We start from the raw sequence: 26844 nt of genomic DNA, 5'->3' as shown, positions 1-26844 counted from the left end.
TTCCGGAAGCAGATCCCCTCCTTGTCCCTCCTCTGCCGCCCTCTGCCCCCACCCCCTCCCCACCCGCCTGCCGCTTCCCTCTGAACTCTTGCAAACCTCCAGAATCTTCGTGTGTGCAGGTGGGAAGGTTCCCCTCCCGGTGAAGCTGGCCCCCGAGCCTGGGCCGCAGGCAGAGCTGCGAGAACAGAGGAACGCGGAGGGCCAGGGCGCGGGCCAGGGCGGAGGCCACGCTGGCAGCAAACTGGAGGGTAAGGCCTTCGCTTTCTTGCCGCATCCTCCCTGGGGCCCCGCGACGTCTGCCCCTCCCTCCCGGACCCACGGCGATGACGGAGAAGGAGCCGCAGCCGCCGCGGGTGCCTGTCCTCCTGGGGGGGTCCTTTCGAGGCGTCCCCAGCCCATCCCCCACCTCGGTACTTCCTGGTGTCCCCCTGAGGAGAGACTCGAACCACCCCCTCCCCACCAGCAGCTTTCTCTCGGGCCCCTCCCTAGGCACGGTTTTTACGTCTCTTTCTCCCCGTAAGAGAACATCTGTCGCCCTGTCACACGGTCCTCCGTTCCCATTTTTAGCTCCTTGAAAGCAGCTACGCGCCTGTAGTGACGCGCGCCGCCAGGCATAGGCGAGTTCGAGCGCCCAGACGCTGCTCGTGTTCAGGATGTGTCTTCCCCGTGACCCAGTTGGGCAGGGGGCTGTTGTTGCCCTTAGCTCGGGGGGAGATCTGTGCCACCCGCAGTGAAGACTGGCACCTGTCCCGAAACAAGAGTCTGTCGTGCTTTCCTCCAGCGGTTCATCTCCCTTTCGACCTTCGAGCCTCTTTGGGGGTGACCCCCTCCTAGCGGCCCCTCCCCGTTGGACACTGCCTCTGTAGCGTGGCTGGGGGCAGCCTTCCCGGCTCGTAATCTCCTGGTGACCAGGGGCCCTCTGTGCATGTGCTCACCCGGTGAGAACCCAGCCCTGGCCTTACCGACTTTGTCTGAGGCGTGGCCCCCGTGAGCCCTGCGAGGACGTTTCTCCCTGTGCTCCCGGGGTCTGCGCGGGGATCTCGCTGGAGCAGCACTGGGGGCAGCTCCTGGTACACATGCCTCGCCTCCCCCCCCCCCCCCCCCGCCCCGCCCCAGCTGCTTCCCAGCGGGTCTCGTGGGGTCAGCCAGCTCTAAGCACTGAGCCTGGGAATGTCTGCTGAACCTCTGAACAGCCAGACGCCCGAACCAAGAGGCACTGGAGTTCGGGGGGTGCTTTCGGAATTTCACACGTGTTGCTTTGTCTTTGCTTTTAGTCTCCCTGTGTTTATTGATTCCGGTCCTTATAATCTATTGCCTAAACCTGTTTGATTCTTTTGCCTAAACCTGTTTGATTCTTTTGATTTTTTTTTTCTTTCTGAAAAGAGAATTTTCACAGTTTCCTATTCTGCCTTTCTTCCGTACGCCTCTCAATGGGATGAACAGCTGAAATCAAAAAGATAGTAGCAGGTATGAATCCAGAGGAGCGCGTCCCGATAGAAAGCCTGCTTGCGGAGGGTGTAAAGCTGCAGGAACAGAGATGCCACGGGCAGGCTGCCCGTAACAGCCAGACCCGGGGGGCCACACACATAGCCTGTCCCCCGGGCTTGGCCCCAGCCCCTTAGCTGGGGTCCCCCTGGTGCCCCAAGTCACGGCTTTTCACAAACGGCCCGGCCCTGGAGGGCAGTGGGTGCTGTCTGTAAGTGCCATTTGCTTCCGGCGTCCCCTGAGGACGGGGCCCACGTGTAACTCCTGCCGCGTGCATGGCCCCGTGTGACTCTGTCTGCATGTCTGTTACGTTGCATCTGTGAGGCCAGTCCCTGTGGTCCCGGGGGCCGGGCTCTGCCTGTGGGCACGGCCTGCCACCACTCCGGTTCACATCTGCCCTGTGTGTTGCTTCTGGCTGGACATGACATGGTGTCACCTCACTCCTCTTCCAGCATCCGTCCGGTCCCCCGAGGGGCCGCGAAGGATGGGGCCTGCCTCCTCCAGCACTGCGGACGGGCGGTTTGGGCAGCATGTGGGGCTGTCCTTGTACCGTTGACCATGATGTGGCCATGAGCCACAGGTACCCAGGGTGACAGCGAGGCCCACGGCTCAGGTGGCTGGTCTAGAGCCCTGTGGAGATGGCGCGGAGTACTTCCTTCAGGCAAACGGGGCGTGTGGAGCCCCGCGTCGGTCTATGGAATGTGGCTCGGGCGGGCGTCTTCATGACCTTAGGGTGTCTGGATGGGCGCCTGGGGAGCGGGGGCTGCTGAGGGGCCCTGTCCTCTGCCTGGCCCTGCCTTCTGTGTCACCTGGTCCTCCTGTCCTCCCTGAGGGTCTGGCTCAGCATACTCCTCATTGGCCTCTGGGGGAAGGCCACTGCGGCCCCTGGGAGGAGGCCAACCCCGTGCTATTGTAGCACGTCACAGGTCACCATTGGGGAGGACGGGCCAGCACTTCTGCGTGTGCCCGGCTGTGGGGCCTGGTCGGGATGTTTGCATGACCGCCCACGGAACGTTTTTCTTCGTTCCGAACTTTCCCCCCGACCGGCTCTGACCGCTCACGTCATCTTCCACGGCCTCCTCTGTAGAGACACGCGTGTTGTAGAAGTCGCATAAGCTGTGGCTGCTCGCTGCGAAAAGCTGACCCAGCGCCAAAGCATTTGTAGCGGACGTGAGCTCCCGTGTGCCCGCCGGTGGCTGCCGGGCGCTCGGACTCCAGGCCTCTTCCTGGGCCCTTGTTCTGCGTTGGTGGCACAAAGAGAGCACGGCGGGCCCTCTCACACGCACCTGCTGCTCTGGCCTCCTCCCTTTCCAGCCTGGCGCTCCTCTAGGGCCGGCCTGCAGCCCGTCTCCAGAGCGGCAGGCAGGGGCAGCGTCGGGACCCCTGTGCGCCAGCAGCCGGCCTCTGGTCCATCAGGTCGCAGGTCTGGTCCCTGCTGGAAAGGAAGGCAATTGTTTGCCTTTTTTTTTTTTTTTTTTTTTAAATCTTTATTTTTGAGAGACAGACACAGCGCACAAGCGGGGGAGGGGCAGGGAGAGAGGGAGACACAGAGTCTGAAGCAGGCTCCAGGCCCTGAGCTGTCAGCACAGAGCCCGATGCAGGGTTTGAACCCACAAACCGTGAGATCATGACCCGAGCTGACGTCGGACGCTTAACTGACTGAGCCCCCCAGGAGCCCCAAATTCTGTTTGTTTCTGAAGTTCTCAACTTGGCGGACGCTTTCTTAGAGAATTGGTATTGTTTCTGTAGAACAGTCTGCAGTTTAAATCACCCAGCCCAGAAGGCCACCATCACTGCCATCGTGGCCCAGAACCTTCTCTGGGGCTTTTCTCAGCCTTTATTCCCAGCAAGTGACAATCAAAGCAGCTGGGACCCCGCCGGGCGTGGCTAGACCACAGGCCCGCATGAGCCGGCACCGGCACCGGTGCAGGGTGTGCTGGGGCGTGTCCCCGCAGGCGACCCGGTGGTGTGGCCGCACGTCTCGCACTCCCCTCCGGCCGGCACAGCCCCCGTGCAGCGGGGCCGGCTCTCACCGCGCGTTCTCCCAACAGAAGCTGGCCGGGCGGAGATGCTGGACCACGCCGTCCTGCTGCAGGTGATCAAGGAGCAGCAGGTGCAGCAGAAGCGGCTGCTGGACCAGCAGGAGAAGCTGCTGGCGGTGATCGAGGAGCAGCACAAGGAGATCCACCAGCAGAGGCAGGACGGCGAGGAGGGCAAGTCGGGGCCGGATCGGGAAGGGGGTGGTCCCTGGACGCGGGAGGCCGGCAGTGTCTCCCGGCGTCCCCGTGTGGCTGGGTGCGTGGCTCCGGGGCCTAGAGTCCCCCTGGGGGCTTGTGTTTCTTAACACGGCTCCGGCTCCGCTGGCCAGTTCTCCTTTCCAGTCCCTTCGTCAGCAGCTTCTCACTTCTGTAGCCAAACCGGTGGCCTCCTTCATTTGCAGCTGAAGTGCCGCCCGAGCCTGGAGTGGCCGCGCCCAGGGGGAAGGAGCTGGAGGCCCCCGGCGAGGAGACCGTGGAGCACCCCCCCCAACAGCCTTTGGAAGCGGCGCTCGGAGCTCCGGGGCGACCCCCCGCTCCGCCCCAGGGGCACGGCCAGCGCTCCGCGGAGGAGCCCGTGGGGGCCGCGGGCAGAGCTCCGGCCGGTCCTCCTGGCGCGGCCGACGCGGAGCCCCGGGCTGCCCCGGCTGAGCCGAGGGAGGGCCGGCCGGGCGTCGTGCCTGAGGCAGCGGGCGCCGGCATGCGGGAGCGGGTGCCCGTGCCGGGCCCTGCTGAGGCGCCCCGGAGCCCAGAGAAGCTCGTCGCCGGCGAGTTCCCGGAGCAGGGTCAGGACGTTTTTGGCGGAGGCTCCCGCGAAAGGAGGAAATCCAGAAAAGAGGTGGCAGCCACTGGTGCCGGGGCTCGGAAGGAGGCAGATGCGCTGGAGGCGAGGGAGATAAGGGACCCGCGTGTGAAGTCGCAGCCAGTCATCCGAGACCAGGGGCCTGCAGGCCTGGCCAGCAAGCCCGGAGGAGCGGCCCCCCGGGCCCAGGCCGAGACCCGGCAGCTGGGGCACCGGGCTGTTTCCGCACTGGGTCAGGCTGGGCAGCAGGGCGGTCACCTGGAGGCCAGAAAGGAGGCCCCTGGCGGGGACCGTGTGCCTGCTCAGGGGGAGGACGCTGCCATCCAAGAACCTGAGCAGAGGCCAGACCCAGATCTTGGGCCCAAACCAGCCATCCCCGGGGCCCAGAAGCCAGACTACGCCAAACCCAACCGAGACCTGAAAGTCCAGGCCGGTTCCGACCTTCGGAGGAGACGGCGGGATGTGGCTCCTGGGGCAGGGGGAGCCCCAGCCCCGAAGGACAGGGTCATCATCAGCTTCAACCCTCTCCCGGATGTGCAGGTCAACGATCTCCGGAGTGCCCTAGAGACCCAGCTCCGCCAGGCTGCAGGGGGTGCTTTGCGGGTGGTCCATGGTCGCCAGATTAAGCAGCTGGCTGAGGCCCTGGAGGATCCCTGAGCACCCCTGATGGCCACCGTCCTCCTGGCTGGCTGGTGTCACCCAGCCACACCGGGACCACGTGGGCGCGGAGTTCCAGAGTTCACACCCTGGGTGGGAGTCTGAAAGACCTCTCACTGTGGCCTCGTTTCCAGACAGCGTGTGCCTGTGCTATCCCGCCTCTTGTCCAAGTGACTGAGCTCGCTGCGGCCTCGAGGAGAAACAGCCACTCGCCAAGACTCCCGACGATGCAGCGTCCGCTTGGGGCCTCGAGAGAGGCCGGCCGGGGACCACAGCCCCTACAGGGGCTCGGGGAGAGCGAGAGCCCCCCGTCTGCCCGACTCCCAGTTGCTCTGTTCATTGTTCACGCGATGTTCTGAGTGTTGTGGAAAACCCTAATACACACTGCCACCACCCGGCTGCTCAGTGGACGCTGCTTCGTGTCTGTGGGGCACCGGGCACGGGGCTGGGCTGCCCACAGGGTCAGAGAGCTGCCCGGGCGCACACCCGCCCCTGCCCCTTCGAGCTCTGCTCTGCGTGCTCCAGTCCCTGCGGTTTCCCAAACCAGAAAGTGGTTTTAAACATAACCAACGGCGCGACGTCTGGTTAGCGGGGCTGGCGTCGAGGAGCCCCTGTGGCCAGCGTAGAGCTGCAACAGGCGGCCGGAGAACCCCTGTTGACCAAACGTCACGGGTGACACGGAAACTGGACCCCACGCAGCCCCGGAAAGACCCTGTGAGCAGGCGGGGTGGTGTTTGGGGGAGACTTTCAGGGAACAGAAGCCCAAGGCTGCCCCCGGCTTTTCGGAGGCTGGTCAGGGGGGCAGGTGTGACTGGCTCAGGCCTGTGCCAGCTCCATCCCACGTGTATACCCCACACCCCTTCCAAGGGCAGGGGCCCTGGGTGCGGCTGCTCCCTGACAGCTGCCCAGGCAGCTCCAGCCGTCGCTTCTGGCCTCCCCCGCACCTTTGAATTCGTGTAGTTTTTTCTGTCCTTGGACGGCCTGAGGACCAGAAATTGGTAATAAAAGGAGGGGAGGGAGAGGAGCACTGCTTCTTCAGAGGAAAGCCCCTGGTGAGGCTTGGGTGAGGCGGGGTCTTGGGTGTTTCCTATCCTTTTTTAAGTAAAAATCCCAAACAAACCATGCTCAGCGGGAAGACACCTTTTGGATGTTTCCCTAGGATCCGAACTCTGTTAAGTTTTTAGAGTGGGATTTTATTTCCAAACATATTTACCCACGTACGTTCTAGACCCGAGTTTCGCGTCTTCCTGGAGGTCCTGCCATCCTGCAACTTCCTTCCAGGGCAGGGGCAGGGTCGTGCTGCCCTTGGATACTCTGGTCCTGGTCCCACCCACACTCTCCCTGCCTCCTGGCTCTCACCTCCACCTCCTCCCCTGTCCACAGCCCTCAGGGAAGAACCTGGGACCTCTGGGTGGGGCCGCCTTGCCAGAACTGCAGTGAGCTGGGGTGGGGGGTGGGGAATGATCGCTGGTGCCAAGCAGGTGCGACGGGCAGTCTGGCTGAAGCAGCAAGCACGGCCGGCCGCGGGCGCCCCGTGGGTAGCTGCCCTGAGCGAGTGGGGAAGGATCCTGCCTTCAAGGTTCCCATCTGAGGGCAGGGCCACCCGAGGGCTAACACCAGTGACCGGTACAGAGGCATACGAGGAATTGGGTGTGATGACAGCCGTATCCAGATGCCAGTTTCGTTGAATTTCCCTCCATAAACACAGTCTTAAAGATGGGGCGAATTTAGCAAAGCCAGAAAGCAAACACAAAGGCCAAGGAACTTGGAAGGGATCTTGGTGTGTGGCCCAAAGGGGAGGGACACACGGGAAACACGAGACAGAACTGGGAGGCATGGGGGCAGGAGGGCACCTGGCAGGACGGTTCTGGAAGGGGCTGAGCCAGTGGCCAGCGGACACCCACACACTCCCCACGAGAGGCTGTCAGGACCTGGGACAGCGTGCAAGGGTCTAGAGCACACCCTCAAGGCTCCATGAGGAGCATTGTGATAGTGGTGGGGGTTGTGGTAAGGATCACTCGGCTCCCACGCCCGCCCCTTCCCCCTCAGGCCCCTGGAGTGTGTGTGGGGTCAGCAGAGGGTAGTCACCTGCCCCGCCCCCCCCCATCAGCATGTGGATGCTGGGGACTCTTGAGACGCCAGGGGCTGCGTGGAGCCCAGGGGTAGCACAGCCGCCACACCCCTGGGAGGGGCTCTTGGAGCACAATCCCCAAGCGTCCAGCAGGTGGCACTCAGGACCCGTGGGATCCTCAGCCACAGGCACTGGGGGTCCTACTGGCTGTGTGTGCTGCACATAAGCACTGCAGGGTGGGGTCAAGAGGGCTTGGGCTCTGACCCCAGAGGAGGCCGCAGAAGGGGAGACGCCCCACATGCTGTCACTGCTGCTGGGTTCCTAGGCCAGACCCTCTCTGGGCTGGCTGGTGCCTCACCCTCCCAGCCTCTAGAAGGGCAGCCCCTCCTTTTTTGCCTCTAAGTCCAGAAAAAGCACCTGAGTTTCCTTCCCTACGCCCGAATCTTTTCCTCATGGCGTTGACGTCCTTTGGTAGGTCCTGTAAACCGGTAACTACATTTGGTGGCTGTTAGATTCCGATAACGTGTTTGGGGTGAAAATTCTTTGACAAGTGTACCCCCAGGGCCCACGCACACTCTGGGTGCAACAGAACAAAGACCCGGCGTGGTCTGCCAGTCTGTATTGTTGCTTTGTCGCTTCTTACTCTAACCAGAAACCTTACATACACGAGGCAAGAAAACCAGATCCCCCGTCTGCCCACGTCTTGCCCTGATGGGCGTGCAGTCCTTTTAGCTCTAAAAGCTTTAGACGTCTCAGGCGTCTGTCCCTCAAGGCTGTGGGCAGCAAACACAAATGTAGTGCAGGCTTGTCCATCCTAAAGGCCTCCCCTTGGGGTCGTCTTGGCCTGGAAGAGAAAAGATTTGGTTTGAATGGGTTAGATGTGACCGCAAAGGGCAGAAGCCACCTCCCCCCCAAATGCCATCTCCTAGCGAACACTTTGTGGGAGAGCCTGGTTGTGGATGCGTGGAAGAGGGCCCAGCTGCTCGGAGCTGCCACGGGCCAAGGGGCTCAATCTGCTGGTGACAGCGTGCTCCCAAAGCCAAGCCCACCCTGGACCAGGTGCTGTGCAGACCTTCCCCCCCCTCCAGCACACCACTTGGTTCTTGAAAGGCAGCGGGAACTTCTTACAGAAAACGCTGAGGCAGAGCTGCTGAAACACTGGCCCAGGGACAGGGCTCCCTGGGACGAAGCTGGTCTGGAGCCCAACGCCCCTTCAGCCTCCTGCAGCTCCGCACAAGTGCCGGGGACAAGAGCAGGATGGGCAGAAATGCACTCAGCAGTGCGCTGCCTCGTGGTGAGAGACGCTCGAGCACCCTAGTCCCAAACTCCCAAGTGCCTGGGGCCCAGGGTCTGCAGGTAAGTCACCTTCCGTGAAGAATGGCACATTAAAATAGCAGAGGGCTCCTGAGGGCAGCACGCGCACTGTGGGGACACCTCAAGTGACCAGGGAAGAAAAGCAAAAAAAAAGTCACAGGTGATCAGATGCCTGCAACAGACAACTCCTAACCACAAAAGGTGGGACAGAAAATCTGTGCATAACTAACACGTTTGATCTTCATCTTGCACTTAAATTCTTCCCACCAGTAATCACACAGTGAAGCTTCATCCTGTCCCCTGGGGAGGCCTGTCAAACAAGGAAGCTGCCGAGAAGCAGGAAGCAAGTCCGGGGAACAGGTGCAACCTTGGATGAACAGCCCACATCAGATCTGAGGCTGGTGACAAGGGCAGGATGAGGCCAAAGGCTCTCGGCCATGATAATCACAAAGAGAGGTGCAAGGAGACCTGAGCCCTCTGGGAACACACGTGAACTCTCTCCTTGGAGAAGCAGCTAACCCACAGCTAGTCACTCTGCTCAAGACGGTCCCAGAACATCAGGAAACAGCCACGGGTCTCCTGAATCCTGCCGAGCTCACCCAACTGCACCAGCAGCTCCGGAGGACAGAGCTGATGGCTGGCATCATGGCCCAACCCAGCCCCACCCAATGGAGGCACCTTGGGTGGTGATGCCTTGGGCACCAGCCCAGGACCCTCATCACAGGCAGCCCTCTCCTCATGCTGTCTGGAACTCCCCATGGAGGTTCTCTGGGCACGGCTACGTCCTCCAACCCCACTTGTTCCATGTTTTTTACGGAAATGTGTAAATACAACACTAGTTTTTCATTTTCGTAAAGCGCTGGTGATATTCACGAGACTCTTGCTGCCTCAACACTTGATCAAACAGGGATCAGAAAAAAATGCCTCAGAAAGAGATGGGACTCGCTGTTGAGTGGTTACAGTCCAGAACCGAAAACAGCCCGCAAACTGTTCCCAGCGGGGCCCACTTCCCAGCCAGTGAAAACCAGCCAGTGCAGCTAGGCTAGGGACTCACCAGCCTCTGGAAGCCTGTTCTGACAAACCCAGGACAGTGGCCTATAGATTCTCCTTCCACCCTCTGCAAAATGGGGTTGCTGTCTGGGGGAAGACGGGGGTGCCTCTCAGTGTGTGCTGGGTGGCCCTATGGTTATAAATGCACGCGCGGTACACACGCGGGGTCCTAAACACCAAGGAAGCTAAGATAGCAGGTGCCCATTGGACTACTAGGCTGCGGTTCGTTTGAGCATTAGGCTCCAGCGACAGCACCAGTCACAGAGAGTTTTCGCATACATGCCACCACCGCCACCAGCATCTTCACGACGAGGCTGGTGTTCCCCTCGCTCGACAGACGAGGGCACACAAGCTCCGCGGCGGCGGGATCCGGCGGGCAGGAGGTACGGCCTGGCACCGAACACGCGGGGCGGGGCGGGGGGGGGGGGGGGGCGGCCGACCAGCGGTCCAGCGCTGGGACGCCGGGGTCCCCGCCGCCAGGTGCCCCTCCCCAAGGCGGGGCTGGGGTTGGCAAGGGAAGAGGCCGGGGCGGCGCCCACCTACCGCGGCGGCGAAGCAGCTCCGCAGGGCCTCGAACTCCTGCACACAGAGGTCCTTCGTCAGGCGGCCGCCCGGGGCCGTGGACGCCTGCACACACCTGCCATAAGCCGCGGCCTGGGGGCGGACGGGGACAGGCGAGGGTCGCGGAGGGCGCCCCTCCCCCCCCCCGCCGGTCACCCAGGGCAGATTCCGCCCCCGCCCCCTCCCCGCCCGACACCTTCTCACCTCGGCCCTACAGGCCGCAAGGCGCTCGGGGAAGGCGCGGAGGCGGCCTCGCACGCGTCCCCACACCGCTCCGTTCCCCGACATGAGCGGCTCCTCCTGGCACCCATGGGCGCCGCCATCTTAGGCCCGTCCTTTTCCGGCGCCCAGCTTCTCGATAGGCGCGCCTTCCGCCCGTCGCCTTTCCTGCGCTTTCTATTTGGCTAGGCTTCGGCTCCAGCCCCTGCTTCGCTTCCGGAACGGCGCCGGGCCTCTCCGAGCCCTGCAAGTGGCTCGTGAATTTGTCTGTCTTTGATCTGGGACTTCGGATTGGTTCAGGCTCAGGTTGTTTGCCGGCATAGACTGCAGGCCCCGCCCCGCGCGAGCGATTGGCCAGCTAGTCCAGGCCCGCGCGGTGATTGGAGGGGGTCCGCGGCCGCGGGCGGGGCCGGAAGGTGGCCGGCATCATGGCGTCCACGCCGCCGCTGCGGGACCGCCTGAGCTTCCTGCACCGGGTGAGTGCGGGCGGCCGCGGCCCCCACCCCGGGCCAGAGCTGTTCCCCTCCCCGGCCCTGCTCGGCGCCCGCTGGGGCCTCCTCCCAGGCCCACAGACGCCTCCATCTCCCTCCGGCCCTCTCCGTGCCTGTCCTCCTCCTCGAGCCCCTCCGGCCGTTCTTGGGCCCCTGGTGTCCCCTCTGCCCCTGCATCTCGTTCCTGGGTCCCCTTCTCCGCTGTGGCCTCAGGGTCGGGGTCCGATCCCCGACGCCGTGTGGGCGGGGCACGCCACCTCTGCTTCACATCCCCCCCCCCCCCCCCCCCGGACAGAACCCGAATTGGAAGAGACAGCTGGGGTCTCAGACGGCACAGCCTGACGCCGGCGCGGACAGCCCCGGCTCCTTCCCATTTGTGGCAGGAGCACTGCAGTGTCCGTGCAACTCGGCAGCTGGCCGGCCCTTTCGGGACTTGGGGTCCTGCCCCCGTACAGGGCGTGCGAGACAGGCCCGGGCCTTCCTAGTGGTTGCGTTTCAAACCGGGGCCCTCAGGTCCTAGGGAAGGACGCTCCCGAGTTGTGGGAGACCCACGTCCACCATCGTCAGTTCATCGTGGCGAATGCTCCGAGAAGCGGAGGTCGGGGCCTGTTGTTGCTGTTGGCCAGAGCCAAAGCAGATGCAGCGGGCGGCCTTGAGCGTCGCCAGGCAGGTGTTCAGGGGCTGGGCCGCCGGTGAAGCAGTCGGTCGGTTCAGTTGTGTTAGTGCAGAGACTCCGCTCTGGGCCCAGGCCTCCACGGCTCTGCACGTCTGTCCAGCTCCCCTTTGGGCCTTGCTGGACAAATAAGGTGACTTTCAGGCCCGTGTTCTCGTGCCGTCAGGCCGCTGCCCTTGAAACTGTAGTCTGTGGTGAGCACCCAGCAGAGTCCACGCACTTGTCCCCGTGAGTGTCCCTGAGGTTCCCCGTCCTGTCTTTGCTCTGAGGCCCACGCTCCCCAGACGCCCAGACGCTGGGCCAAGTGGGAATGGGTGTTTGGGTTTTTTCCCTGTGATGCCCACTCATCATGCCAGGGGCTCGCGCTCCCTTTCAGCTCCCGGTTCTCCTGAAGGGAACGTCGGACGATGATGTCCCGTGTCCGGGCTACTTGTTTGAGGAGATCGCCAGTATCCTTCCTCGTCACCCATGTCCAGGGGCCTGTCCTTCGGAGGCCCCCCAGCTCCTTTACTGTAGGGACCAAGTGTGGGTGGGTCCAAAAGCCACACGACTGATGACGCGGGGCCCAGGAGGCCGTAAGAGGCCCAAGCTCCTGAAACCAGGGCCTCGGGTGGGTGTTTGCGGGGAAGACACGGGAGAAGTCTGGTGGCAGGAAGGCCTGGTTCTCTCCCCCGCCGGCGTGGCCTCGTGTGGCCTGGGGTCAGCTCGCTCCTTCCCTAACCCGAGCGCCTGCCAGAAATCTCACACGAGTCCCTGGGCAGCAGCCAGTGCCTCCTGGAGTACCTTCTGAACCGTCTGCACAGCGGCTCTGGCCGAGTGAAGCTGAAGGTGAGTCCCCGAGCGGCCCCCGCAGACCCTCCGCTGGGGGACGGGCCAGCGGGTGGCGAAGCACCAGGAGAGGGTCGCCGCGGGATGCGTGCGGGCTGCCCTCTGGGCCTGTGCTGCCCCCTGCGACTGTCCCCCAGGTGCTGAAGATCCTGCTCCACCTGTGTGGTCACGGCTCCTCCTCGTCCTTGCTCATCCTCAAACGCAACCCTGCCTTCATCCAGGAAGCCGCAGGTATCCGGGCGCTGGGGCGGGGCGGCCAGGGCAGGCTGCACAGAGTCCCTCTGCTGGCCACCGCCCCCTCACAGAGACGCCCCTCCCACCGGCGGGACTCGCCTCCTGCCCGCTGCGGTCTTCTCCGCGGCACCCCGCACCCCAGCCACCGCCTTCACTCTGTCACAGGCTTTCCCTTCCATCCGTCGCCAGGCCCGCCGCCGCACGGTGGCTTACTTCTGCCTGTGTGCCCTGCCTGGCCTGGGCAGCCCAGGCCCGTCCTGCCTGTTCCAGTGCCCGGCACACCAGAGGGGCTCTGTCTCCCCCCCCAGGACTGCTCCCCAGGACCGAGACAGGGAGGTCTGTGGGAGGCCCCCGGGAGAGGCGGGGTTCTGGCCTGTCGAGGTCTAGGTCTAGCACAGCTGGGTCTGGGGTGGGGTTCCATCTCTCACTCCCCGGCCGGGCCTGGGGCTGTCCCGTGTCTTTTTCCCTAACTGGGATTTGGGGGGGTCGGGGCCTGAGGCCTTCCCCTCAGCTAAGGCAGGAGTCCTGGCCGCGGTGGGTCTCAGGGGCACAGCGTCAGCAGACCCCGCCCTGAATGACACCGGAAGGGCTCGGCCCGCAGGCAAGAACCACGCCCACGGAGCCATCCCTGAGAGGGTCCCTGGGAGGGCAGCGCCGGGGAGGGGGACCCAGTTAGTTGCTCTTGGCCACCGCGTGCTCCTCGGGGATCCTGAGCATTTCTAGCATCCTGCCTGCCAGGTGCCGGCCTACCCCACACCCCGAAACCGCGGCTGACTCTTCACTGGAGGCCTCCGTCCTCCACCCCAGGGGCGCAGCTGAGGCAGCACAGGATGCGGCAGACAGCGGGTCCTTGTTGGCACCGGAGTCTCTGCTGGGCCGGTCCCAGTCCGTTGTACTCTGAGTGCCAACCCCGGGGGACCCTGCCACAGGCTGTCGGGAGGTGGGGTAGCGAGAGGAGGTGGCTCTGGGGTGGGACGGCCCGCAGACGACGGCCTCAGCTCAGGCACGAGGGGCCGGGGCTGGGGGGGGGGGTGGGTCCTGTGCGGCAGGAACAGCAGGGAGGCTTACGCCACCCCCCCTCCCCCACCCCGGTGGTTCCCTGGTGATTCCATTCCCGACTGGCCGATGGGCGCGCACCCTGGGCCACCTGCCAGGGCAGAAAGTGAGATGCGTTTGTGACAAGAGACTGGGAACGGGGGTGTCACTCAATTCCTTCTAGGAAAAACTCGTTTGTCACAGCTGAAGCTGTTACATAGAGGGAGGTGGTATCGTCAGGGCCGCGGGAGCCTCCGTGGGGCTTTGATTGCTCGCTTTGCTCCGAGTAGAGAGTGGGTTCAGGGGGGTACAGTGAGGCAGACAGTGCAGGGACCCCGGCGAGAGACGGCAGGGGGCTCCGCTCTGTGGGCATGAGCGAGGGGGCAGCCGGGGTGCGGCCTCCATAGGCCCAGTGGGTGGTATATCTCTGAAAAGCAGTGTGGGGGCAGTGGGTCCCGGATGAGGGGGATCTGGGGGCTCCCGGGCTTGGGGGTGCGGAAGGGTGGCCGCCACTCTAGGGACTTTGACCTGGAAGGGGTGTCGCCCGGGGACTGGAGGTCAGACCCGTGTTTCAGGAGGCCGCCCCTGACCCTCGGGGTGCCGGGGTCATCTGCCAGGGGTCCAGGGGGGTGCCCACCACGAGGGCCGGGGGGCCATTAAAGCCGCACCTCTGAGTGTCAGTAGCTGCGTCTCACCTGCGCATCTGCCTCCGTCCTACAGTTTTCTCGGGGCCCCCAGACCCTCTCCACGGCAACAGCTTGTACCAGAAGGTGCGGGCGGCCGCCCAGGTGAGTCCAGCACTCGGGGCAGCCCGGGACAGACTGCCAGACGTTTGTTCGTTTGTTCCGTTTGTTCCACCACCTGGGAACAAGGTGGCTCCGCCCTTGCTGTGGGACCCCCGGAGAGAGCAGGGGGGCGGGGGGACAGAGCCGGACCACAGCGAGCTGAGTGCCCTCTGCGTCCTCGTCTAGGACTTGGGGAGCGCCTTGTTCTCGGACAACTTGTTGCCCCCGCCTCCCTCCCAGCCACCCAGGGCCCTGCCTCCGGCAGGTAGGCGACCGCCCATCCCCTTCGCTGGGTGTTCACCCTGGGGAGGGTTTGAGGTCCCCCCCCCCCCGCCCCGCTGTCCCAGGTACACAGGGTTGAGCGTGAGCGGTCACACTGGCACTGACGTGGGTCCTGCTCACAGGCATGGGCTCCGAGTCCAGGCCCCAGGGCGCCCTCCAGGGCTTCGGCTACAGCAAGGAACGGGGCCCCACAGGTGAGTGCTGCGGGGGTGCAGGGCGCGGGCATAAGGGTCTGGCGGATCTGGCCTGGGAGGCGTGGCGGGTGGCACGGCTGGGGCCGGTGTCCTGCCACCGCGCTCTCCTCTGCCCGGGCCCGCGGGAGAACGAGGCAGGGCCAGTCTGCGAAACCAACAGGCGAGAAGCCGGGCGGAGGCCAGGTCTGTACGCGTGCACCCAGGCCCTGGTCCCTCAGAGGGGCTGAGGGCGGAGGGCGGTGGCGTGGGGACGGTGCCCGTCGTGAGTGGACGCGGCCGGCCTGGGTGCTGCCGGTTCTGGTCTCGGCTCTCAGACCCCCGGTACCTCGGGAGCACTGATTCCTAAAGCAGGCCTGGCTCGCAGGCCTTGCCTGTTCCTGACTCAGGAGTGACGGTGGTTGGTCCCGTCAGGGCACTCACGCACCCCTGCACCCGTACTGGACGTGAGCCGCCGAGGGGACCGAGCTCTCTGACGATCCCCTTAGCTGTCCTGCTCCCACGTGGGGCCGGGGGACTTGGGGGCATGGCCATGCCGTAAGCTGGAGCGCCAGGCTCTGTCGGGCCTGGGAATGCACTAAAGCAGCATTCACTGGGGAAGCTTCCGGAAGGGCCTGGGTGCCCCACGTGGGCTCTGCTGTGTGACTACGGCTCACGTGCTGGCCTCTTGAACTCCTCCTGCGGGGGGGGGGGGGGGGGGGGGGGCAGAACTGAAGAGGGCTGGCACCCTGTCTCTCTCCGGCGCAGGCTCTGCGGGCGAAGCCTTCCTCTCCACCATCCAGAAGGCTGCAGAGGTCGTGGCCAATGCTGTGCGCCCCGGGCCCGAGAGCCCCGGCACCCGGAGGCCCCTCCCGCGGGGTGACGCCTACCAGCCCGCCATGACGCCCGCAGCCAGCCGTGGTTGCCCCAGTGCCGGGAAGCCGCTCCCCGGAGCTCTCCCGGGCGCCCGAGGAAGCGGTGAGACTCTCCTGGGGGTCCGGGTGAGCAGGCCCCTCCCCGTGGTGTGTTGGAGGGAGAGGGGGCCGCGGAGCCGCCGACAGGACCTTCCCGGCAAGGGGTACAGGCTCCTGGCTCAGAGGCCGGGGAAGGAGGTGGTGTGTCCCGGGGGGGCCGGGGGCCCGCACAGCCTTTCGCCGGCTCCGTGGCTCTGTGCGCGCTCGCTGTGGCCTCCGTGCCGTATTAAGATCGCGCGGCGTCTGGATGCTGTTTTGCCAGCTTCTCGCCAGTTGCTTCGAGTAGGAGCTGGGGTGTATGGCGTTAAGGGGGGCGGGGGCTCCCGGAGGGCCCCACCGCCTCGGGTACAGGCCTGGGTCGTGAGCTGGGCCGCAGCCCGGCTTTTGCCGGTCTAGCCGGGACGGCCGCGAGGCCAGGGCCCAGGGCCAGCCTCCACGCGCGTGCGTTCTAGTCGGGGGGATGTCGACACAGGGCCGTCCCCGAGCGAGGTGTGTGGTGAGAAGGGACCGCAGCGTCACAGTGCTCTGGCCCAAGCTCCTGGGAGTTGGCCTGGCCTGAAGGAGAACTGTCGGGACTCCCCGACAGTTCTGTGCCTCGGGGTCCGGCACTGCCCCTGCCGCCACAGGCCGGCCGGCCCCTCCCTGACCATTCTGAGGGGTTCCCTGCTCTGTCCCGTGTCACCTCTTCCCTGGTGTTTCTTGGTCGAGGTGCCCCGGGGAGGGGTGTATGAGGCAAGTCAGAGCCCCCCGCCCCCGACCTCACCCACGGTCCTGTTTGTCACAGTCACGAGACCCCAGCCCGGGCAGGCAGGAGGGGGTTGGGACGAGCCAGACAGCGGCTCCAGCTCCCAGAATTCATCCCGGGGGAGCGGTGACCCAGGCAAGGTCTCAGACTCAGGCAGTCGGTCGGGCAGCGACAGCCCCTCAGCGGCTAGCCAGGCACCCAGCGACCTGGCAGAGCGGTGAGGTCCTTTTCTGGGGTCCCACCCTGGGTTGGGGCCTGACCCGGAGGACTCTCTCTCTACCCTGACTGCTGTGCCCCCGGTAGGGTGGAGGCGGTGACCCTGAGCGACTGCCAGCAGGAGCAGAGCCTGGTCCAGACTGTGACACGGGGGCCGCGTGCCTTTCTGAGCCGAGAGGAGGCTCAGTGCTTCATCAAAGAGTGAGTCCCCCCACCGGCTCCCCGCTCCTGGCCCCGGCCCCAGCCCCCCGCCCCCACCTCCTGCTTGTGCCTTCCTGCAGGTGTGGGCTGCTGAACTGTGAGGCGGTCCTGGAACTGCTGACCCGCCGTCTGGACGGGACCAGCGAGTGTGTGCAGATGGTGAGGGCCGGCCCGAGGCTGGGGGGCGCCTGGGGGCATGGGTGTGGGCAGGTGAGGGTTGCGGTGGGGTTGGCCGGGACCGCCTCACCCGGGGCCTGCCCTGGGGGCGGGGGGGCAGTGGGCCCACCCCCGGGGCTCCCCCACCTTGGGGCTGTAGTCGGGCCAAGGGGAGGACGGAGCTGTGAGAGGGGCCTCCCTCCGGGGGTGGACCGCGCTGACCTTCTGTCCGCCCGGCAGAGGGCCCTGGGCGCCATCGCGTCCCTGGGCTGCACCGACCTGCTCTCCCAGGAGCACATCCTGCTCCTCGCCCGGCCGCGGCTGCAGGAGCTCAGCGCAGGCAGCCCTGGACCCGTGACCAACAAGGCCACCAAGGTGGGCAGCAGCCGGGACCCGGAGGAGAAGTTGCACGCTGTTCCTCCAGCCGTTCCCAGATCCGCTTCCACATTCCTGCCCCTCGCCACCGGGCTGGGCCGGGCCGGGCCTTAGAACAGCCGGGGTCCTTGGCTCGTGGATCTTTCCTGCTCCTGGGACCTCTCCCCTGCCCTGCTGCTCAGCAGCTCTGCTCTGCAGGCAGCTCCCCGTCCCGCCTGGCTCAGCCCACGAGTGGCCTCCTGCGGGAAGCCCTCCTTGCCTGCTCAGGTCCATTTATCCTTCTGCTGGCCACCTGGGGTCACAGTTCAGGAGTCCGTGCTCGGCCCCTAGAGAGCAGAAGTGTTTTCTTTCACGCGAGTCCGTTTCCCAGTTATGCTCGAATTGTGTGCGGGCCGCCCGGCTCCCTCACTGGGGAGCCTCTGGGCAGCCCCCACAGGCTGCTGGCCTCTCCCCTCAGCCAGGCCCCAGCACGTCTTCCACCTGCCCACTGGCATCCCCGGCTTCTGCGCTCCTCCGTGGCTGCTGAGAATTCGGACCCTCAGTGGCGTGTCTTTAAATTGCCCTTTGTCAAAGAATCGGTGACCCCGCCGCAGCGAGGCCATCACGGTGTCTCTGAGGACGTGAAGGCTGGAGGAGGCCGTGTGTGCAGAGTTGGGAAGGACCGGAGGGTTTGAGGCACGTTCATTTCCTCAGCATCTGTGTCAGGTGCTGCTTGGCACCCGGCAAGGGACCCCCCCCCCCCCACTACCCCGAGCTGGCTCGTCACGGGGCCGGGCTCGGGGCCGGAGAACGTGTGCATTTGTAGAGCAGCAGGTTCGCCGTGTCTGGGCGCACACAGTGTGGCCGGTGGGGGGTGGCTGGAGGAGGAGGAGGTGGGACGAGCCACCTGCTCTCTGGGAGGCTGTGTCTTCTGTGCTCCCGGGCGCACAGGGACCTTCAGCCGGTCCCTTCCGTTTCCTCCTCCAGATCCTGAGGCACTTTGAAGCCTCCTGCCGACAGCGGCCCCCCGCCCAGAGGCCCCCGGTCGAGCTGGGCCCTGCTGCTGGCCGCGGGGGCCCGGCCGACCTGCTGACCGACGCCGTGCCCTTCTCCGGGAGCCACGCTTTCCTGCAGCCGCTGAGTTCCGCCCTCTTCCCGCCCCAGGGCCCTGCACACCCCCTTCCCCCCGATGGCTCCCCGCTCTCAGTCCCCAGGGAGGCCGAGGCCGGCCTGGTGGGTTCCAGAGAGGAGGGCGCCGGACCTGAGTGGAGCCCGCCGGGCACGGGCTCCCCAAAGGGAGCGCCGGAACTTTGCCCAGGGCCCGGGGGCTGCAGATCCTTGTTTGCTGGCATGGAGCTGGTGGCCTGTCCCCGCCTGCTGGGGGCCGGGCCCGCCACAGAAGAGGCCCCCCAGGCCCCCTGGACGCCACCACAGAGGGCGGCGGCAGCAGGAGCCCCTCCCGGCTCGGAACCTTCTGTCTTCCCTTTCCTAAACTCGTGACCTTGCCAGCCTGGGCCACACGTGGAGTCACCGTGGCCCCGGCCTGTAAATCCCAGGATTCCGTGACTCTGTGCTGTCCCGTTTGCCCGCAGCCCCCACGTCCCACCGAGGAGTGGTTCCCCTCGGGTGTGTGTGGCCGGTCCGCCCTCCCTCCGGCATCCCCCCCTCACTCACCGAGGACACGGTGCGGGCAGCTGACCAGAGCGAGTACAGCGGCCGCTGATCAAGCCCCGGGTGATGTGCCGCCGGTCCACGAGCCAGCAGAGCCAGGTGGCACCGTGCACAGGGGTCGGCGCCCAACCCGAAAGCGGGTTCCCTGGTTTCCTGTGGATGAGGCAGGACCCCCCTCGTGCACGGGCCCTTCCTGTGGGCGTGGTGGCCGGAGGGGCAGCCTGAGGCCTTGGGGGAGAAACAGGACCAGCGCCAAGCCGTGCCGGCCGTGCCGGTTTCTGGGCAGGGTTAGGAACTGAGCTGCTTGTTCAGGGTGGTGGCTGGGGGCCCCGGACCGACTGCTGGGTCTCCTGCCCTGCAGCCGTCCGGGGGGCCCCATCCGCAGACACTGTCAGGCTGCTCTTCCCGCGGCCAGAAGGACTGCGAGGGGGACCGGGGCAGAGGGCATGGCACAGCCTGCCTGGAGGGGACAGGAGCAGAGGCCCGGCTCCTCACTTGGATCTGTCTGGGGCTCCCAGGGTCCTCACAGACACCATGGAGAAGGGCACCCGGCCCCCTCTGGGGACGAGTCAGGAGGAGACAAGCCGTGGCCCTTGCCACCCTGGGAGGAGGGCTCGGGGCTACCTCAGTTTCCCCTCCCTGTCTCCCTTACCAGAGGCTAGCTGTCTGGACTTGGATTCCTGCAGCAGCGGGTCTGGGAAACGCTGACCTCAGGGGCCCCCTGGAGACCTGTGCCTGCCTCTCAGAAACAAGGGCTTTTTGTGTGGATTTGGAAGCACGGCTTGAGTATTTTGGGGCTCAGCGCTCCCTTCGCAGGGAGTCCTACATCGCCCAAGCGGCTTATCCACCTGGGGCGGGGGGCGGGCTGTTTCTGCTGCCAGATCCCGGTACGACCTGTGTCTGGTCCCTGCAGACTGTGCGGGGCTGGCCTCGGGGCAAGGGTTCTGGTGCCTCAGAGGGTCGCGGCTGCTCCAGGGGTCACAGCACCAGAGCTTCCGAAATAAACACGGTTGTTCCCGCAAAGCTGCACCGTTGCTGTTTTTCTTTCCTGTGCGTGTGTGTGTGCGTGCGTGTGTGTGTGCGCGCGTGTGTGCTAATGAAGATAGCATTAATGAGGACACGCTTAGAGAACTTCTTTTCTAAAAGCAGGACAGGTGTTATTTCTTCCTTAAATGCTCGAAAGAACTCCCCAGTGGAAGTATCTGGTCCTTCAATATTCTTAATTGTAGGCTTTGAACTATAAAGTTTCTGAAGTAGGTATGGGGCTATTTGGGTTATCTCTTTCTTCCCAGGTGAGTTTCAGGAAGGTATTTTTCAAGAAATCGGTCCATTTCACAGAAGTTGAATATGACCATAGAATATTTTATGACATAATTTCATTATCCAATTTCTGTAGGGTCTATAATGGTATTCCATCTTTCATTTCTGATGTTGATAACTTTCTCCCCTCTTTTTCTTGGTTAGTCTGATTAGAAGTTTGTTAATACTGGTTTTTTCAAAGAACTAAACCTTGGGGTTTCCTTTTTTCCTACCATTCTGTTTTGTATTTCATTGCTGTCTGCTTTTTATTAGTTTCTTCCTACTGCTTTGGGTTTACTTTTCTTCTTTTTCTAGTTTCTTGAAGGTGGAAGCTTAGATTATTGACGCGAGAGCTTTATTTTTCTAACAAAAATGTTAATGCTATCAGTTTTCCTCTAGACACGGCTTTGACTGCATCCCATGAACTTTGGCAGTTTTGTTTTTATTCGGTTCAGAATGTTTTCTTCTTTTGGTCACAGGAGCAGAGCATGGGAACACATGTAGATCTCAGGATGTCAGACCCAGGGGACCTTCCTAAAGGAAGGCACTAGCAGCATTCACAAAGGAAGCGAACAATGTTCACGGAGAAGCCACGAGCAGATTTGGAATTCTTGTCCAGTCAGAACCCACACCCCTCCCAGCCTGCAGAACCAAGAAGTGGCCGTGACCCTGGAGGTTTGGTTCTAGAACCAGAGAGCGAAACTCAGGAAAGCTGAATACAAGCATCCGCAGCAAAAACAAGAACCCAGACAACAGCAGTTAGCTGGGGGGAGTCAAGACCGGCTCTTCCTGGAGAAATACGCTCCTACCCTGCTTCCTCGGTTTACGCAGATCGCCCAATACCTTCCTTCCAACCCTGCACGTGCCCCAGTTTGAAGGCTCCCCCAGACCATTCCGTTGGCCACCAAACAGTCCACCTTGGCTGCCGCCAAGATCCTAACATCTCTCTTTGTCCCGTTTAGGGATCTCAGATTCTTTCCACCAGCTTCACTGCTAATTCCTTTGCTTCTGCGTCGCCACCAAGAACCTTAGGAGAGAAGCTAGACACAAAAAGCCACATACCGTGATTTGCCATGATGCCACACAGGGGGCCGATAGAAGATCTACACAACACGGATGCATTTCAAAAGCATTCTGCTCTGCGAAAGAATAAAGATGTGTGGTGGAATTGAGCAGAAGGAGGCAGTAACGCTTCTTGGGATGGTGACGTTTCATGTCTTAATTAGGTTAGTGGTTACCCGGATGTATAAACTCATCAAAAGACACAGAACTCTAATACTATGTACACCACAAAGAAACAGCCATGTGACAGGATGGAGGCGTCAGCTAACGCCACGGCGGTAACCCTTTTGCATTCTATAAATACCAAATCAGCACCTTTGTGTACCCCTTAAACTCGCACAGGGTTATGTGGCAATTCACTCGATGCGTCAACTCAATCTCAGTAAACCTGGAGGGAATAAATGTTTTAATTATGTCTCAATAAAGCATATATGCATAGGTCACGAATTGGAAGAATCGATATTGTTAAAATGTCGATACTCCCCAAAGCAATCTACATAATCAATGCAATCCCTATCAAAATAACACCAGCATTCTTCACAGAGCTAGAACAATCCTAAAATGTGTATGGAACTAGAAAAGACCCCAAATAGCCACAGCAATCCTGAAAAAGAAAACCAAAGCCGGAGGTGTCACAATCCTGGACTTCAAGATGTATTACAAAGCTGTAATAATCAAGATAGTATGGTACTGGCACAAAAACAGACACTCAGATCAATGGAACAGAACAGAGAACCCACAAACATATGGCCAACTAATCTTTGACAAAGCAGGAAAGAATATCCAGTGGAATAAAGACAGTCTCTTCAGCAAGTGGTACTGGGAAAACTGAACAGCGACACGCAGAAGAATGAACCTGGACCACTTTCTTACACCAGACACAAAAAGAAACTCAAAATGGATGAAAGACCTAAACGTAAGAGAGGAAGCCATCAAAATCCTAGAGGAGAAAGCAGGCAAAAACCTCTTTGACTTTGGCCACTGCAACTTCTTATTCAACATGTCTCCGGAAGCAAGGGAAACAAAAGCAAAAATGAACTACTGGGACCTCATCAAAATAAAAAGCTTCTGCACAGAGAAAGAAACAATCAGCAAAAGTAAAAGGCAACCGACAGAATGGGAGAAGATGTTTGCAAATGACGTATCAGATAAAGGGTTAGTATCCAAAATCTATAAAGAACTTATCAAACTCAACACCCAAAAAGCAAATAATCCAGTGAAGAAATGGGCAAAACACATGAACAGACACTTCTCCAAAGAAGACATCCAGATGGCCAACCGACACATGAAAAAATGCTCAACATCACTCATCATCAGGGAAATACAAAAAACCACAATGAGATACCACCTCACACCTGTCAGAATGGCTAACCTTAACAACTCCGGCAGCAACAGATGTTCACGAGGATGTGGAGAGAGAGGATCTCTTTTGCGCTGCTGGTGGGAATGCAAACTGGTGCAGTTGGGAGGTTCCTCAAAAAATTAAAAATAGAACTACCCTACGACCCAGCAATTGCACCACTAGGCATGTATCCACGGGATACAGGTGTGCTGTTCGAAAGGGGCACATGCACCCCCATGTTTATAGCAGCACTATCGACAATAGCCAAAGTATGGAAAGAGCCCAAATGTCCATCAATGGATGAATGGATAGAGAAGATATGGTACATCTATACAATGGGGTATTACTTGGCAATCAAAAAGAATGAAATCTTGCCATTTGCAACTACACGTATGGAACTAAAGGGTATTCTGCTAAGCAAAATTAGTCGGAGAAAGACAAATATCACATGACTTCACTCATGAGGAATTTAAGAGACAAAACAGATGAACATAAGGGAAGGGAAGCAAAAATAATATAAAAACAGGGAGGAGGACAAAACATAAGAGACTCCTAAATACAGAGAACAAACTGAGGGTTGCTGGAGGGGTTGTGGGTGGGGGGATGGGCTAAATGGGCAAGGGGCATTAAGGAAGACACTTGTTGGGATGAGCACTGGGTGTTACACGTAAGGGATGAATCACTGGAATCTATCTTTTTTTTTTTAATTTTTTTTTCAACGTTTTATTTTATTTTTGGGACAGAGAGAGACAGCATGAACGGGGGAGGGGCAGAGAGAGAGGGAGACACAGAATCGGAAACAGGCTCCAGGCTCCGAGCCATCAGCCCAGAGCCCGACGCGGGGCTCGAACTCACGGACCGCGAGATCGGGACCTGGCTGAAGTCGGACGCTTAACCGACTGCGCCACCCAGGCGCCCCTAAAATCTATCTTATTTTTAAGTAGGCTGCACACCCAACATGGGGCTAACTCATGACCTGGAGATCAAGAGTCACATGCTGTACTGACTGAGCCAGCCAGGAGCCCCCAGAATATTTTCTAATTTCCCTTGCTACCGCTGCCTTTTTGTCTAGTGGGTTAACATCTGAAAATCAATCATGTAATTCACCAAATTAACATATTTATGAAGAAAATCCTATTGTATGCAGAAAATGCAAGGGATCAAATTCAACATTTCATTCATGGAAACTCTTCCCAAGTGAGGAATATAAAAATTTCTTCCACCTGGTAGAAAGTAGCTGCAAAATCCCACAGCTAACATCGTATTTAATGGTGTAGGACTGAATGCTTCCCCCATCCCACCCCACCCCCAGACTGGGAACAGGGCAATGATATACATTCCAACCACTTCTCTTCAGTATTGTACAGAAAGCCCTGGCCAGTTCAATAAAACAGGAGGAGAAGGAGGCAAATACCTTGGAAAAGAAATTGTTATTATCCACAGACATTATTATCTCCCATAGAATCCACAAAAATCCCCAAGACTAATAAGTGAATTTAGCAAGGACACAGGATACAGGGTAAATTATACTACCAATTGTATTTCTGTATGCTCAAAATAATACTGTATGCTGAAAAATACAAAAGACTAGTGAAAGATATCAATGATTAGGCCTAAATACATGGAGAGGTATACCATGGTTATGGATTGGAAAACAATATTGTTAAGACGTCATTCTCGCCAGACTGATCTACAGATTTAACATACCCTCATCAAAATTCCAGCTGGATTTTTTTTTTTTTTGTACATGGTGACAAGCTGATATTAAATAGTATAGGAAGAGCCAAATAAATTGAATAGGTAATTTTGAAAAAGGGCAAAGAAGACTCCCACCACCCGATTCAAAAATTTACTGTGGAATAGCACTAATCAACACAGTGTGGTACTGGGGAAAGTTCAGACACAGATCAATAGGCCAGTGTAGACAGCTCAGAAATAGACCCACACAAATATGGTCACTTAAATTACACAAAAGTGTCAAGGTAATTCAATGAAGACAGGATAGCTTTTCAACGGGTGGTACCGGGATAATTCAACATCCATGTACAAAAAAGAAAAAGAATTTTAAAATGTCACCCTATACCTCACACCTTACACAAAATCTCAGCTGAACCAAAGACCTAGATAGGAAACCTAACACTCTTAAGTCTTCTAGAAGAAATAGGAGAAAATGTTCTGTCCTCGGGTCAGGCCGTGGCTTCTACAACATACAAAAAGCACAAACCACAAGGCTTAAGAACCTCTCCTTGAATGACACAGTTAAGAGAACAGAAGGACAAGCCACAGACGGAGAAAATATTCGCAACCTACGTATCTTATGAAGGACTTATTATCAAGAACGTGTTGGGGCGCCTGGATGGCGCAGTCGGTTGGGCATCCGACTTCAGCCAGGTCCCGATCTCGCGGTCCGTGAGTTCGAGCCCCGCGTCGGACTCTGGGCTGATGGCTCGGAGCCTGGAGCCTGTTTCCGATTCTGTGTCTCCCTCTCTCTCTGCCCCTCCCCCGTTCATGCTCTGTCTCTCTCTGTCCCAAAAATAAATAAACGTTGAAAAAAAAATTAAAAAAAAAAAAAGAACGTGTAAAGAACGCTCAAAACTCCTAAGGCAAACAACTCAATTTACAAAGTGGGCAAAAGATTTGAACAAACATTTCACCAAAGAAGGTATATAAATATATGGCAAATAAGCCTAGGAATAGATTCTCGACATCAGTATAGGGACACGGGACACCCCTGCACACCTAAGGGATCAGTATTTAAATAATTAGAATCACTTTTTATTTTTTTAATTTTTTTTTTTTTTTAGCATTTATTCATTCTTGAGAGTGAGAGAGACAGAGCATGAGCAGGGGAGGGGCAGAGAGAGAGGGAGACACAGAATCTGAAACAGACTCCAGGCTCTGAGCTGTCAGCCCAGAGCGTGGCACGGGGCTCGAACTCACAGACTGTGACATCATGACCTGACCCGAAGTCGGACACTCAACCGACTGAGCCACCCAGGCACCCCTAGAATCACTTTTTAAAAATGAGAACACCAGGGGTGCCTGAGTGGCTGTTGGTTGAGCATCCGACTTCGGCTCAGGTCATGATCTCACAGTTCACTGGTTCAAGCCCCACGTCGGGCTCTGTGCTGACAGCTCAGAGCCTGCAGCTTGCTTCGGATTCTGTGTCTCCCTCTCTTTCTGCCCCTCCTCTGCTCGAGCTATGTCTGTCTGTCTCTCTCTCAAAAAATAAAATTTTAAATTAAAAAAAAAAGCCAAAATAAAAACATTTGAACAACCAAATGCTGAGGGTGATGGGGGGGCAGGGGGGCAACCTGAGCTCTCATAAACTGCTGGTATGACCATAAAATGGTACAGCTTCTGTGGAAAATAGTCTAGAAGTTTCTTATAAAGTTGAACACATACCTACTCTCCCTCTCTCTCTCCCTCCCTCTCTCTCTCTCTATATAAGTATACACACACACTCTCTACATATATATATATGTATATATATATATATACATATATATATATACACACAAGTATAAATACATACCTAAGTTTTTACCCAAGTGACACGAAAACTCATGTTCATATAAAAGCTTGAAAGTAAATGTTTACAGTAGTTTCATTCATAATTACCCCAAGCTGGACACAATCCCCACGTCCCTCAATCGATGACCGATAAAGCGTGGTTCACCACCCGGTGGAATACTAGTCGCCAATGGATCGATCTCACAGTGCTGAGTAGAAGAAGCCAGACCCAAGGCTACATTCTGTAGGATTCCATCTCTGTGACATTCCGGGAAAGACAAAACAGTAGCGACAGAGCACAGATTAGTGGTGGCCTAGGTAAGGGGGTGGCTGGCTTCAAAGAGGCAGCCCCTGGGTGTTTTGTCGAGGGATGTTCTGTACCTTGATGGTGGTGGTGACACAGCTACGTGCATCTGTCAAAACTCACAGAACTGCAGCCCCCAAAGTGTGAATTTCATCCTATGTAAATGTGTGTTTTTAAAAATAAAAAAGCACTTTATAATAAGTGGCGTAAAGACCAGCCAACGTGCAGTGTTATAGTTTAAGGGGTAACTTTTATTGTAGAGGCCAGAGGCTTCATGGAGAGGGCGTCTGTGTTGGATGTTAGGGGATGCAGGA

General features: G+C 59.6%; 3 protein-coding genes across 8 annotated transcripts in view; 2 read left to right on the top strand and 1 right to left on the bottom strand.

The window, feature by feature from the left end:
- The window catches only part of SLC38A10 (solute carrier family 38 member 10), a 45478-nt gene extending 40099 nt beyond the window's left edge, over positions 1–5379 (top strand). For all 5 annotated transcript variants that reach the window (XM_047831691.1, XM_047831692.1, XM_047831693.1 and 2 more), the window contains 3 exons: positions 120–248; positions 3537–3698; positions 3926–5379. In XM_047831691.1, coding sequence (XP_047687647.1) covers positions 120–248; positions 3537–3698; positions 3926–4980 — 1346 coding nt within the window. In that variant the 3' untranslated portion in view covers positions 4981–5379. The remainder of the gene's footprint in view (positions 1–119; positions 249–3536; positions 3699–3925) is intronic.
- A 2275-nt stretch (positions 5380–7654) lies between these two features.
- Positions 7655–10375, bottom strand: NDUFAF8 (NADH:ubiquinone oxidoreductase complex assembly factor 8). Its single transcript, XM_047831698.1, has 3 exons — positions 10181–10375; positions 9959–10069; positions 7655–7895 (listed from the first exon to the last, which is right to left on the bottom strand). The coding sequence occupies exons 1-3, from the start codon at positions 10262–10264 to the stop codon at positions 7866–7868; spliced, it is 225 nt and encodes a 74-aa protein (XP_047687654.1). The 5' UTR covers positions 10265–10375; the 3' UTR covers positions 7655–7865.
- A 178-nt stretch (positions 10376–10553) lies between these two features.
- TEPSIN (TEPSIN adaptor related protein complex 4 accessory protein) lies at positions 10554–20033 on the top strand. Of its 2 annotated transcripts, XM_047831697.1 has the most exons (14): positions 10554–10671; positions 11736–11808; positions 12096–12187; positions 12325–12418; positions 14177–14244; positions 14428–14506; positions 14646–14717; positions 15462–15671; positions 16452–16629; positions 16716–16829; positions 16910–16988; positions 17226–17360; positions 17822–18035; positions 18327–18457. In XM_047831697.1, exons 1-13 carry the CDS (start codon positions 10624–10626, stop codon positions 18032–18034), a joined length of 1455 nt encoding a protein of 484 aa, XP_047687653.1. In that variant the 5' UTR covers positions 10554–10623; the 3' UTR covers position 18035; positions 18327–18457. The 2 variants fall into 2 exon arrangements, with proteins under 2 accessions (XP_047687653.1, XP_047687652.1); XM_047831696.1 differs by lacking the exon at positions 17822–18035 and having other exon boundaries at positions 10555–10671; positions 18327–20033.
- The last annotated feature ends 6811 nt before the right edge of the window (positions 20034–26844 follow it).

Source organism: Prionailurus viverrinus, chromosome E1, assembly GCF_022837055.1.
Source record: "Prionailurus viverrinus isolate Anna chromosome E1, UM_Priviv_1.0, whole genome shotgun sequence".
NCBI classification, from domain to species: Eukaryota; Metazoa; Chordata; class Mammalia; order Carnivora; family Felidae; genus Prionailurus; species Prionailurus viverrinus.
Note: the sequence above shows the minus strand (reverse complement) of the source record. Positions and strands in the feature narration are given on the sequence as shown.

Coding starts and splice junctions, on each gene's coding strand:
- NDUFAF8 (XM_047831698.1), bottom strand. CDS start 10,264: ATGTCGGGGAACGGAGCGGTGTGGGGACGCGTGCGAGGCCGCCTCCGC. Junction 10,070..10,180: donor TTGCGGCCTGTAGGGCCGAG/GTGAGAAGGTGT, acceptor GTCCGCCCCCAG/GCCGCGGCTTATGGCAGGTG. Junction 7,896..9,958: donor GGAGCTGCTTCGCCGCCGCG/GTAGGTGGGCGC, acceptor TTTCTCTTCCAG/GCCAAGACGACCCCAAGGGG.
- TEPSIN (XM_047831696.1), top strand. CDS start 10,624: ATGGCGTCCACGCCGCCGCTGCGGGACCGCCTGAGCTTCCTGCACCGG. Junction 12,419..14,176: donor CTTCATCCAGGAAGCCGCAG/GTATCCGGGCGC, acceptor TCCGTCCTACAG/TTTTCTCGGGGCCCCCAGAC. Junction 16,989..17,225: donor CCAGCGAGTGTGTGCAGATG/GTGAGGGCCGGC, acceptor TCCGCCCGGCAG/AGGGCCCTGGGCGCCATCGC.